The following is a 13,735-nucleotide window of genomic DNA, read 5'->3' as shown; positions in this document are numbered from 1 at the left end:
TACTATTGTATTTATAAAGAAGCAAATTATAGAGAAGAAAAGCAAAATGTAATTATCTTTGAAGAGCAATCTGTTAAAGTCAGTATTGGATTTATATCACAAGCCCTTGCAACAAACACCTTTGGTGTTTGAAGTGAGCTTCATCTCGGCTCTGTGTGATTTGGGGCTCTCTCATTCTGAAACCAGGGACTTAAGTCATTACTCCAAATACACACTGGTGTAATTTACGAGAGCCTATTCCAGCATAATGGAGTAGTTTAGATAACTCAGATTATATCAGAGGAGTAATTCCATGTTTACTACAGAAATAGAGGGCTTGCATGAGTCAGTGATCTTTGGGGCAAAGTAAATTTATTTTTAGGTTCAGAAGTAGTGATTAGTTATTAAATTCAGAAGACAGGCGGTAAATCTGTGGTACAGTTAAGATGAACTCAGCGTATATATTGGGAATATATTTTTATCTTTCATTGTTACTTTACTTAAATGTTGATGCAAATACATGTCCTCAATGTTCCTACACATTGTTCTGTTAATATAAACAGAGATACAATTTTGTACCTCTGTTAATATAAACAGAGATACAATAACTGTGCCATATTATTCTGAGATGCAGAGCCGAAACAGAGGAAAAAGTGGGTTCCAGTTAACCTCTCCGCTCCCCAAGACTACCATCACCAGAAGTTAAAGCAGTAAGAAAGTTGCCCCCCCCGCGCCCCGCTAACAGCCACAGAAAGTGGCATGTATTATCCCTCTAAAAGCTAGTAACTTGACAGGAAGTCCGCGCTCTGCTGCAGAAACGCAGAAAGCCTTGCTGTCTTCCATCCCAGCAAGGCTCCTGCGGAGGAAGATCCCGTTTCCTGGGAAGATCGCCACCAGGCTCTGCCCAGCCGCGCCGGGGGCACCGCCGCGCCCCGACCTCTCCCGCCCGGCGCCCGGGGCGCCCGGCCGCAGGGATGCTCGGCGCCCGGGCCCGGCACAGCGGGGTCAGTGCCCAGCGGGGCGGCGGGGGGCGGGCGGGCAGGTGGCGGCGAGGCGGGGCGAGCGCGGCGCCGCCCCCGGGCCCCATTGGCGGCGGCGGCGGGGGGGCCGCGCCGCCCCCCCCCGCACACAAAGTGTGGCTGCCCGGCGGCGGCGGCGGGAGCGGCGGGGCCATGCAGAGCTGCGGGCGCTGGTGGGGGCGGCTGGCGGCCCGCGGGGCGCCGCGGCACCTGCGGCCGGTGGCGGCGGCGGCGGCGGGGAGTCAGCGGCGCTGGGGCGGCGGCGAGGCGGCGCGGTGCATCGAGCAGCTGCTGCCGCGGCACGATGACTTCTCCCGCCGGCACATCGGGCCGCGGGAGCGGGAGAAGCGGGAGATGCTGCGAACCGTCGGGGTGCAGGTGGGTGCCCGCGCCGTGCGGGGCGGCGGGGGCGGCGCGGCTGGCCCCCTCCCGCTGCGGGCCGTGCCGGCCCGGGGGCAGCTAACAACGGCGCGCCGCCGCCTCTTTGCAGAGCGTCGAGGAGCTGATGGACAAAACCATCCCGGCCAGCATCCGTCTCGGGAGGCCGCTGAGGATGGATGACCACGTCTGTAAGTGACCGCACGGCCCGGGGTGCTCCTGGACCGCCCCCCGCTGCCCTCCCCGGCGCAGCCCTGCCTGCCCTTCCCGCGGCTCCTTCCGGCCGCCGGCGCCCGCGGGGGAGGACTTGAGGTGCTGCTCCCCCCCCCCCCCCCGTCCGCGGATGTCCGCGCTGAAACGTGTAACGAGCAGGTCTCCCCGCTGAAGTGAAGTGCAGGATAAGACTCAAATAAGCGCGGCGGTACCACCGCCGACACCTTAATCTTCACAGATAACTCGGTAGGGTAGTTCGGCTGCTGCATTTCTTGCTCTCATGTTGGAAATCGGTAGGAAACCGTGTGTGGCAGACCGCGGTTGCCTGAAAACCCGGTTTTGCGCTCAAGTGCTACAGTGCCTTCCCGTTGTCCCAAGAGTCTGACAGGGAGGGAAAAGTGTGGCTAGAAATCGTCCCCTTAGTGTGGGCTGTAGCTTCAAATGGCCCGCGGTCTTTTGTTGGCTCTTATGTTTCTGCAGGATTTCTTTGTTGTTCCCGCCCCCGATAATAACCTGCATATTCTAATAACATGCAAAACCTGTGCCTCCGTATAATGGATACACAGTAGACTAATGGCTAGCATTTTGAATCTATCTGATCGAGGGAGACGGGTAAACTGCAGGAATACAAAACATCTGAGCCAGCAATTGTGGCACTACAGTAATTCAGCAAATTGCTGTACAAACGTTGATGTGATTTGATGACTTTTTAGGTACTAACGCTTTTAAAAGTTAGTAATCACAGCACAAAACTTCTGTCTGCGTCACTGCAATCTTGATGGGCATCTCTGAACATCATCTGGAAATCCTGTGAGTGAAAGAAACACTTAAAAATGCACTTAGCTAAACAATTCCACTGAAACTAACAAAGCTCAGTGGCCATTCAGATAGTGGAGTCAATTACATCGGCATTAACTTTGTATTTGTGTCAAGATCCTTTGCCTGATTTGTAGAAAACTTGATCCCTCTCGCTGGCTTCTTTTCATAGCTTATCCATGCGCTGTAGTTTGAGTGTAAACTTCAGGCCTGCAGCTCTGGTGAGGTTCCCGGCCAGTTCAATCTGGTTACTCCGAGATGACATCACGCGCGAGAGGCAGCGCCACAATAAACAGCCAGGAACACTAGAGCCTGAAAAGACAGATTCTAGCCAGGAGGGATACAGTATTGACTGAAAGTTTCTACTTCTAAAATGTTCTATTAATACAGTGGTATTTTATTTTTTGGTAACTTCCCATCCTATTAAAATGGGGGGAGGGGAGGGTTAGAGAAGTGGAATTTAGTCACCTTCTTCTGTCTGAATAACTTCTGAACGTGTTGCTTGGCATATTTTCCTATGATTAATGTATTTTAATCAAGGTACTCCCTGACTGATGAGTGATTTTCACTTACCCTCAGAGAAAGGAACTTTTTAGATTATTATATTTTTAGGTCTGTAAGAGGGATTAAATGTAGATTGTCACTAATAACTACTTCTTAAAAACCTTTCTTCTGTTTTTTTTTTTTTATTTAGTACATGATACTCTCATGAAGTTTTACATTACTAAAACACACTTAAAAGCGACACAGTACAGTTGAGCATTAAAATAATTGTACATTATTGAAAACTAAACCAGTGATGTCAACCTAAGTCAAAATCCTGATGCAGTTTTATGTGTTCTCATGCTGATTTGCTGATTTGCATAGCAGTTTTGAAGTGGATGTGTCCTACGTTGCTGTGCAGTAGTTGATGTTCTGTTGTATGCAAGTTCTCACTGTGCAACAGTGAGACAGACCTCATTAGCTAACAGTGTATTTAGTTCACCGGCATTTTGCTGCACTTGCTATGCTGCTCTTGTTCCCTTAGAGTAAACTTTGAAAAAATGTGAGTGTGATGCAGTCTCACATTCCATGGCATGCAACAGTGAGTTTTCAAAAGAGATGCTTGCACGAGGTACAGAAAACTTTTTTCTGCACACTGCTGCTTTTTCTTCTGCAGCCAGTGTGACGGACTAACTGTCTTTTGTAATTTAATGTGTAGTTTTTGTCACTAGTTTTCCACTGCATTGGTACCAGAAAACTCCGCAGCTTGTAAAAGAGAAATTGAAAGCCTCATCTTAAAGTTGTGCAACTTCACATTAAACATCTGGCACGTAGGACACTGTAGTCTGAGTAAAACTTCCTTCCTCGTTAATGTGCCATTAGAGAGAACACTGTCTTTCCAATCACCAGTGTGGGATTTCTTATGTGAGTATGGTATATTATTTCTCTGTCATATCCCTTGTATCAAAGGGAAATAGCAAAATTGGGAAAGTGTCATGAGAACTGTATTTGATTTTAACCATGTCCTTTTTATTTGTATGAAGACAATTTTTCTCCCACCATCCCGCAAACTCATACTTGCAATGAGAGAACAGGGCAAGGCAATTCAAAACGTGTTGTTCAACTTCAGCATTTATACAATTTCTAATAAGGCTAGTGGTTTAAATATACATTTCCACCTTTCTGTATAACTTCAATTAAAAAACATAATCATAGCGACTCCACAGGTTAGAGTGCAGCTGAACAAATCAGCTGTGCTCGAGCTACTCCTTTGTATTAGGAAACGCAGTTGAGCTTGCACTGAAGTCTCATTGAAGTCAATGCTTACAGCTAGTACTAAATATGCACTCCAAGAAAACCATGCACACACCATAAATAGAATGTCTGGGTGAGTATCATAGGTCTCTGCAATTATATTTGTGGGTTTTGTAAACTTTTATAGCTTTGGGCCTCGTCTCAGGTGTGTACATTTGATGTATATGCATATCTTCAAATTTGATTGGTTATGGCAGTAGGAAAGATTGTTTTGCATTACAGACCCTTCCCTTGGTAATGTAACAAGTTGTCTAAAAGACAGAAAATCAACTGGCTGTGTGTAGGCAATAGCAGTAAAAAAAAAAAATCCTCCTGTGGATGCAGCTTATATTAAAGAGCTGTTTTAAGTGGTATCGCATATTCCACTGCTCATAAATAAAACCTCTGATTACAGTAGAAGCACAATCTTTTTGCACCTGTGTTGTCTTTCCTAGACATTTTACCACAGCTCTACTCTTCAATGGAAGAATCAAGCTTCATTACTTCCCTGAAGGACATAATATATTGAGAGAGAAAGCCTCTAGCCTAAACTGGACACTTGTTTTACTTATGTGTGAATGAAAAAGCCGTTCTGGTAAATGCTGAGCTTTGCTGGTACAAGTGCATCTACGCTAGAAATGCTTTTTCAATATTTATTAGTGTTCCTATATTGGTAGATCTCTTCTTGTACAGACATGGTCAGTGATGGAGGAGAGAAGGAACGTAGCTTGTGCTAAGAGGCTTCTGAAGTGAGTTGCTTCCTTTGGTATGTAATATGACAGAAGTATCTGTGTCCCTTTGCTGACCAAAAAGAAAAACCATTTTAAAAGTGCCAGCTGCCATAAGCCCACTGACAGTGTTGTAAAATCACCTGAATATGCCAGTAGGGGTGAAACAGCAAAATGTCTGATTTCCTGTAACAGTATGTTGTGGTCCTGTACCTCAACCAGTTCTGGAAAGGGGGGCTTTTTTACAGTCAGCTTTTTCTGCAGATACAGTTAAGGCAAAATGTTATTTTGGCATGTAAACTTCTGTTCAGTCAATATTTACAACAAGGCTAGACATCTGTTTGATACTTAATTGTGATCAGCTGGTATTACAGAGCTTTTTTCCCACTGTCACAATAAGTAAACTGTCACAATCATCAGCTTTTCTTTAGGTACTGAAGGTGCTTTAGCATGTATATAGTGATTGACCCATTTGAAGTGAAAGAACAGATCATCTTTTATATAATAGTAATCCTTTTTCTTTTATCCCTGCAAACCTACTGTCTGTATCAGTCATAGTTACCCCTGCAATGCTGCTATTGTATGTTCATCTTTCTTTAATGGGTAGGCTTTGGACATATGTTATATATTTCTGCCTTTTTGTTCAGGATTTGAATGAAAAAAATGCATCTGCAAACTCTGCCATGATTTTTTTTTTCCCAAAATATTCCCAGTTACATTCTCAAATTTTAGCATTTATAAACATTACTTTATAAAATCTGCGTAAGAAACTAATTGGGTCTCCAGTCTAAACATTTTTAGAAGCAATATTGCTCAGAAGCAGTTGTGTTGTAAGAAAGGCTATTTGTAACTTCACATTGATCTGCTCTTCATGCAGTTAAATCTACTTTAACTACAATTTTGTATTTAAAATGCTGCTTAAAAATTAATTCTGGATGAGTTTATAATCAGCTCCTAATGTCGGTCAGATTTTTAGAGCTGATTTAGTCATTTCAGATTCCCTGCTCCTGGAGTCCGCAGTGTATGCTTCGGACGCCTATAGCAGGGGTAATTGTCATCCTCCAGAGCGTTGCCACTAGTGGTGCAGGAATCTGCATTACCACCGGTAGCACTTTGCTCCTCACGGCACTTTCGGGCTGCTGCTCCTCGTTCTGAAGGCAGCAGGCCTTGGGGGTAGGACTAGGACGGAGAAAAGGAGGCATGTTGCATGTTGCTGGCTCTCAGCCCCTCTGCGCTTTCCGCTCCTTCCAGCATCCTCAGGTTGCCTCTGCTGCCCAGGCAGGCTGGGTGAGTGCAGGTGGCCGGAGTGAAAGGAGGAGGAGGAGGAGGCAGGCAACAGATGGTGTTGGCTTTCTCCCCATCTCCTGGGAAGCTGCTGCTCAGTCTCAGCACCTGGAACAGGCACTTTTCTTTTGCTGTCCTGCAGCATTATTATATGTCTGATAGTGCTTTGGAACTGTTTTGCTTCAATATAATCTGATGTTTGTTTTTTTTTTTTTTTTAACAGAGATCAAATTAATTGCTAAAGCAAGAGAAATGAATGAATCCCCTTTTTCTTATATCAACTGTTCTGAAGATCTTGCTTCCTTGATCTCAGAAGCTAGATTTTTTTTTTTTAAGACTTGACATAATGTGAACAAAATTATATCAGACAAATAGTCTCCTCCCTTTTGTGTTGTAAGTTTTAAGTCTTAACTCAAACTGCTCCTTCTGTCTTGATTTCTCTCTCTGTCTCTCAGGTTCCATATTATTTTGCAGGTATCTCACAAGTTCAAGGCAAATCTACTGTGCTAACCACAAAAACACTAGCAGAAATAACAGTATTATAATTTTATAATCTGATAATTCACTCCCTCTGACTATTTTTTGATATATTCTGCCTTTTCTACCTGTTGGTGTAGCAGTCATGAAGTGTCCTCACGGAACTACTACTGGGAGCCTCAGTGAATTTTCTCCACAGTTCTAAGATAGCAGTACTGCAAGATCAATGAACTTTATTCTGGGTACTGTCTTGGATCATATTATCTAATGAGTTGATGAGGGGAATAAAGATCAACTGCAGTGACTTAACTGGCAATTTTATTTTTTGCTGAACAAGGTTCTTAAAGAATTTATAGTGTACACCCAATAAAATGAATTCAAGATAAAGGCATTTCAACCATGTTGTCTTAGAAAACTGGAAACAAACAGCTGAGTGTGATGGCCAGTTTCCAACTATTTCTTAATCGTAGTCCATTTTGGGCAAATAAATGCTATCTGGCACATAGTACGGTATTTGTGGTATGTGTTTACTGCAGAAATCGCGCTCTTAATGCATTTGTGTCTGTGACATTGGGCTAGTGAGCAAGTTAAATGATAGCCTTCTGCCTTCAGCTGCAGTTAAACAAGCCAATTCATTACCATTTTCAAAAAATCCATCATTGATGTTTGAATTCTGCAAGAATGCAACCCTCCCTTTCAAACTGCACCCAAACTGTGTTTCATCAGACTTTTGGTTTGCAAGTGGTAGAGGAAGATCTCTACGGTGTTAAAACTCTCACTTCAAATAAGCAAACAAGTGCATCTGTTTGGAATAAACTGTGTGGGAGGAGTATTGGGGAGTGGAGCTGCTCACTATGCTTTAGAAACTTTGCCCCGGACATTGCTGAGTTCAAGTATAATAAACACATGACTCTTGAGTCTCCAGAAAAAATTGTAGTTTACTGAAAACAACAAATTAATCTTTACACATTAGATCTAATAGTAATACTGAGTAAAAGGCAGAGAAGAAATGAACTTTGAAGTGAGAACTGAAGATCAGTAAAAAAATAACTTTGTGGAAGGTATAATGTGACTGGAAGAAATTAATTGAAAACCAGAAGATTTTTTTAAAATATTATGCAATAGTAGCACTTTGAGTAAAAGGAAGGGGAGAGATGAGTTTTGAAATCGGAGCTTAAGTTACAATGTCCTTGTTTATAGCTGCAGAAGAAATTAATTCAAAACCTAGAGAATTATTTGCCACCAGATTTCAGAGCATTAACTGTTTTCACTTGATCTCTTGCTGGAGTAATTTACGGAGACAAAATAGGTTTTGAGACATCCAGGGCCAGAGCTATTCTGCTTTGGTGATTTGTAGCCTTAGATTACAAAGTCTGCTTTTCAAGTTGCAGTGCAGAATGAACAGAACTTGATGCAACTGCCCTAGTACAGCGGTTTCTGAGGTCAGATTGGGGGGGGAAAGAAAAAAAAGATCTACTTCCCTCACCTAGGAGGGTTGGTGTCCAGTTCCACCCAGGTCTCTTAGGTTGGGCAGGCCTATCTCTCTACGCAATCTTAGACAGCCTGCTGACCATCTTTCTGCATCCTCAGGTACTAAAATATTTTGTAAATCTTTCTCTTTGGCAGATGTTGGGTAGTATTATTCATTGACTGCTAGGAACAGGTTGACTGAATGTGATTTTTGCACAGCCTTCAGGACACTGAGAAGTGTGTGGAAGCAAGACCAGAGACTAAACTATAGTTGGGGGAGGGAGGGAGGGAGTGAAAAGGCTTTCTGTCTGAACATTTCAAAAGTATTCTGTTGTAGTTTCTCCAAACTAGATGGGCAGACCATTTAAAAGTTAATCTTAAATGGAATTTCTTAAGCTAGAAATACTGTATTCACACTTTTTTTTTTTAATAAACTGGTGAGGCATACTAAAATTGAATTAAAAGAACTGTTCCATTTTATCAGCTATTTAGGGAATATGCCAGAAATTAAAGTTCTTTAATACTAAGAAATTACTCCTGGGTGCTTGGTGTCAGCCCAGTTTGTGCAAATATGCCTCTGTTAGAAACAATAAATCATAGTTGTGGATGGCTATGGCTTCACCCAGTACTGATTCTGCAAGGTTTAGCTAATAAAAGGTGCCTTCTAAGATATATTTTAATGCATGTGCAAGAGACCCAGAATGTACATTGCATTAGCGCAAAAAGGGCTCCATAATCCTGTTGCCTACAGCTGTTTCTCTCACTATTGTTTCCACATTGGTTGAAACCTTGTTGTTCAGTTGTTGCATTTTCCAGAATTTTGGCAGAATTTAAACTTTCCCAGAATATTTTATCAGCTTATTATTTTATCTTTACTGTTCTTGGTTTGCACTTTATTCTGCTACTGTTTATACTTGCATCACCAATGTTACATTTTTTTTTACACAGAGGTACAAGGCATTTCAGTTAAAAACTGTTAGCATTATATATAACTGTAGTTTTCTGACATAATTTCTTTTCAATTAGGTGAAAATGAAATCCTTGAAACTCTATACAATATTGCAAGCAAGAACAAGATATGGAGGTCTTATATAGGTATGGGTTATTACAACTGCTCAGTGCCTCAGCCCATTGCACGGAATTTGTTGGAGAATGCAGGATGGTAATGTACCACATTTTCTTTTTAAATGCATATGTATAAATATACATTTGAGGTTTGTCTTATGAATGAGCATAGACCAATATACCCCAAACCTATTTTTTTGACTAAGGCTTTCATATATTTGATACTAATGTGTAAGTGTAGGAACTGTGTTGTTCATGCTGAAGCTAGAGAGGAAAAAGAATACTTTTGACTTTAGAAGATGCTTTTTCTGTAAAATATTTCATTGATTTTTGTGACTTCTTTTCACAACTCCTATTTATTACGAACTAAAACAAGAATATTTTGAATATTTGTTTGCTTTAAGGAAGTATACAGACTTAACTCCTAAACTGAAGTAATTCTTTCCTAACTTCTGTCTAAATTTAAACCAGCTCCCTCCTCCACTGGTGTATGCAATTTTGGGTGGAGGTAGTTAAATACTGTGTACTACTCTGATTATGGTTTTCTTATGAGGAAGTAAGAAGCCTTGAAAATTTTGAAGGCTTTTCTCTTGGTATTTTTTTCTTGATTTTTTTTGTAACCAGAGGCCTTCAAGAGTTTGAATGTGTATCCATAAAATATGTTCTTGTGTGAATAAATAATTCACTGGTGCCTGAAAATAGGTAGACAGCAATACTTGATAATTCATTTATGAAGAGGCTGAGAATATTGTACTTTGTTCTCATCTCCCAGCTGACGTTTCAGTTTTTTGGGACAAGCAAAAGAATAGCCTGTCTAACAGACTTGACTTTGAATGTTATTGGTTTGGTTGTTTTTTTTTTTACCTAAATGTGAAAAGGAAAATATTTTAATGCACTGATTTATATCTTATGAACAGCATTAATCTAAATAATAATGGGGTTTTGTCTCTTGGTGGACCTTTCCTGACAAAGGCACTAAGGCTTGATTATAAATACTTATTTAGCATTGACATTTCTCTAAAGAACTGTAACTCAGAAATGATACCACAGAAAAACTGAATTTAATGTGTAGTTTCACTTTCCAGCAGACTGATGCCACTGATACCCTGCATTGTCTCGTTTCATTTAGAAGTTCCCTTATCTCTAGTCAGTAACATCCTTTTTTTTGTACTGTATTAAATTAAGAACGGTTGTCTTTATTACTGAGTAATTTTTATTTTAATCAAAGCAGTATTTAAAGGTGTTATATATATAAAAAACCCCACAACCAACCAACCAAAGAGTCCGCAGTGCCTGGGAAGTCAGCATTGAAGAATTTCTTGTACTGGTAGCGTTAGAAAAGCATAGGCATCCTTTTCTTTTAAGTCTGAATCCCATTTTAACTACTTCTGTGTTCATGAAAGAAGCTATTTCAAAACACTTGAGGTAGATATTTCTCAGAAAACTTTTTATCCAAAGAACACTTTGATTGAAAGTTAGAGAACAAGCAGAGAAATTTCTGTTGTGGATCTGAAATGCTGCAGCTAAAATTCCAGTCTCCTACGTAAGGGGTTTGACTTAGTCACAGAAGGTAGAGGATAAGTATCCCTTATTTTTGATACTTGATTTCCTTTTGGTGCTGGTTACTGGCTGCTAACACATCCTTGTTCCTAGCAATCTGTGACTAACAATTCCATGCTAACATGGGGTGGAAGTCTTAGAAGTATTTTCCATACACTACTTAGTTGATATTAGCAAAAATATTAGCCTGTTTTTTCCAAACAAATAAATAGCAGGCCAATGTGTAACTTAGTTTATCCTTAGAACATCTCAACTCCAAAATGCAGGCAGAAGGATTTATTTTGGGGCATACCACCAATTATGTGACTTTCAGCACAGACCCCTCAAATGTATGAATACTTGTCATCTGTCTGCTGGTATGGATGCATAGTCCTTATTCTGCTGTACCCTATATTAACATATTCATTGAATTTTTTCACACCCAATGTGCTGAGCTCTTTCCCTAGTAGCATACCAAATTAATTCTGTGCCCTGCCATGAACATAAATAAATAACTGAAGATGTTAAGAATATTTGGTTTCAGAAATCAGCTTACATATAGGCTTCTTATTAACATATATGTCAAAACAGTGTAGTATTTATTTTGGGGGCTTAAATGGATAAAAATACCTATCAGGCCTTGAAAATCAAGGAGGCCTTTAAAGTCACACCAATACCATACAATGGAGCATGATGCAGAGGTCTCCAAAATACAGCTCACTTGATTCCTTTGGCCCCAGACATTAAATATGTAAGAATAAAGTACCTGTACCAAGGACACCTGGCAATCTTTAAATCGGTAGTGTAACTTATTAAACTTATTAGCTAGTAGCACTCCACACGTATGCATTGCATTCTGAAAATTACTGCATACCATGCAGAAATCTGATATAAATGATACACAGCTGGTTTCTACTTGTAGACTGGATACAGAAAGCTGTGCAAGCAACTACAAAGTATGCCAAATTGGCAGTAAATTCAGTGTTTATGCTTTGAGTGGAAACTGGCACGTCTCCATGCCCTATCATAAGACTATCCAGCTTTCTCAAACCCATGGGTAAGATACTGTTTTAGGAATACCCTTATAACTGCTCTTCAAAGGTGCATAAAGTGCCAAGTGATGTATCTGGAACTCTATATACAGTACGGCATTTGGGAATTTTACAGGCTGGATGGAACTGCTTGCAGTTGGATGGCTCTTTGTTGTACAGCTTCACTCTAGTATCTTTCTACACTGCAATATTTATATATGTGCATATTTAAATTAAATGCAGCTGGTTTGGTTTGGTTTGTTTTGTTTCAGTTTTGGCCTTGACAGTGATGTCCAGTCTATGAAAGTCAGATAATTTAAAAATTTTATGCATTCATTACTGAACTTCAGTCTCAGTTTTCCAGTGTTGTCAGATGTATGAATTATCTTTTTTCTGTGGCTCATGTATGTTGGTTTTAAATTCTGCTAGTGGTCTGTCCTTGCTTTAAGTTCATTTCATCTTATTAATTGTCAGATCTCAAAAAGAATAGTCTGTATAACTGGAAATCCAAATCAATTCTAGCTCTGCCATTGCATGAGATTAGTCTTGCAGATGTCTGAAATGGCAAGAACATAATTTATAGCAAGATAAAAGTATTGTGTTGATTATGAATACATTAACTTTCCAGAGATTCAGTCAAAGCATAGAAAAAAATCACTAAGGAAGATATATGGTGAACTATTTTGCTAGAACTTACTGTATATTAAGAAATAAATTGGCTTAGTCTTAGATCTTATTGACTGTACACCTACAAATACTAATGAAGAACTAGTTCATTGAATATTGCTTGATAATGGAGTTTTCTGAATCTTTGCGTGGAAGCAAGAGCTAACTTTAGTATAAAGAAGCCATAATTGTTAATCTTGCAGTTAATGTATAGTCTTTTGTTTTTTTGCTAAACCTAGAACAAACGCAACTCCCAAGTACGAAAGCTTCTGCTCTTTCATAAGCCAGGTCTTTTGATGAGTGGCCTAGCTTTTGGCTGAAAGCATGCTTCCTAGATACTTCTTGCTTTGATGCCAGCTTCTCTTAAAACCTTCATCGGTATCTTAAAGTTGGTGTTCATACAAGTATTTTTAAGAGTAGGATGAGGCAAAGGGTGAAACATTAAACTAAAGCAAAGAGTTATAAAAGCTACAAAAACTGAAGCCACTTACTACTGAACTCCTGAAGGTCAGATGCTGGCTCAAGAAAGATGGCACAAACTTCTCATGGAAGGTTTCTTTAGTGTCATGACCTGTCTGCCTTAATTAGCTTGGGAGCATGTGTCTGCAGAAGTACTTTTGGTCAGAACAGATGCTAACTGGAGATCATATTTTCCTCCAGTTTGATTGAACAAGAGGCAGTTTGTAGTTTTGTTCCTTGCCGCGATGGTAATTCTTCCTTTTCATTTTAATGTCGTTGGTATTGGACCGGCAGAAGGGCCACTTGAACAAACCTAAGCAGAAGAGAGGCCAGTTTTGAATGAGAGATGGTTTAGTGTGCTTTTTAGAGATTTGATTTATGTAAAAGTTTACTTTAGAAATTACTTTTAAAGAGTTTGCTTTTAAATGACTTTAAAAAGTCACTTAACATGTGGTATAGATTCAGGCAGTTTAGTGTTAGACTTGGCTAAGAATCGTGAGAAACCTTCAACATTTGGGAAAATCATCAATATTTATCTAATTTGATATATAGCTATTGCTTTCTGTCACTGTACTGAATAGTATATGTGAGAAATTTGAGCAGATGTATCATTTAAATAGATACTAAATACATTAGTATCATAGATTACACTTTGAGTTCACTTATTGAGTGTGTCCTTTCTAGCACTTCTATTCTTTTCTTCAGGACTTTTTTCCTACCTTCTCTCTTGCATTACTATTTTATTGCTCCTCTCATCTTGCTTTATACCACAGGTTCTGCAGCTTGTTCTTTAAAAATCTTTGTTGCTCACATTCTATTGACTTTACATGACTTG

General features: G+C 40.3%; 1 protein-coding gene across 1 annotated transcript in view; it reads left to right on the top strand.

Annotated features, from left to right (window-relative positions):
• Positions 1-1,139: 1,139 nt before the first annotated feature.
• The window catches only part of GLDC (glycine decarboxylase), a 47,997-nt gene continuing 35,401 nt past the window's right edge, over positions 1,140-13,735 (top strand). Inside the window, exons 1-3 of the mRNA XM_072860075.1 lie at positions 1,140-1,376; positions 1,489-1,567; positions 9,167-9,302. Coding sequence (XP_072716176.1) covers positions 1,152-1,376; positions 1,489-1,567; positions 9,167-9,302 — 440 coding nt within the window. The 5' untranslated portion in view covers positions 1,140-1,151. The remainder of the gene's footprint in view (positions 1,377-1,488; positions 1,568-9,166; positions 9,303-13,735) is intronic.

Source organism: Ciconia boyciana, chromosome 4 (genome assembly GCF_034638445.1).
Source record: "Ciconia boyciana chromosome 4, ASM3463844v1, whole genome shotgun sequence".
Lineage (NCBI taxonomy): Eukaryota > Metazoa > Chordata > Aves > Ciconiiformes > Ciconiidae > Ciconia > Ciconia boyciana.
This window is presented reverse-complemented; position numbering and strand designations above follow the sequence as displayed.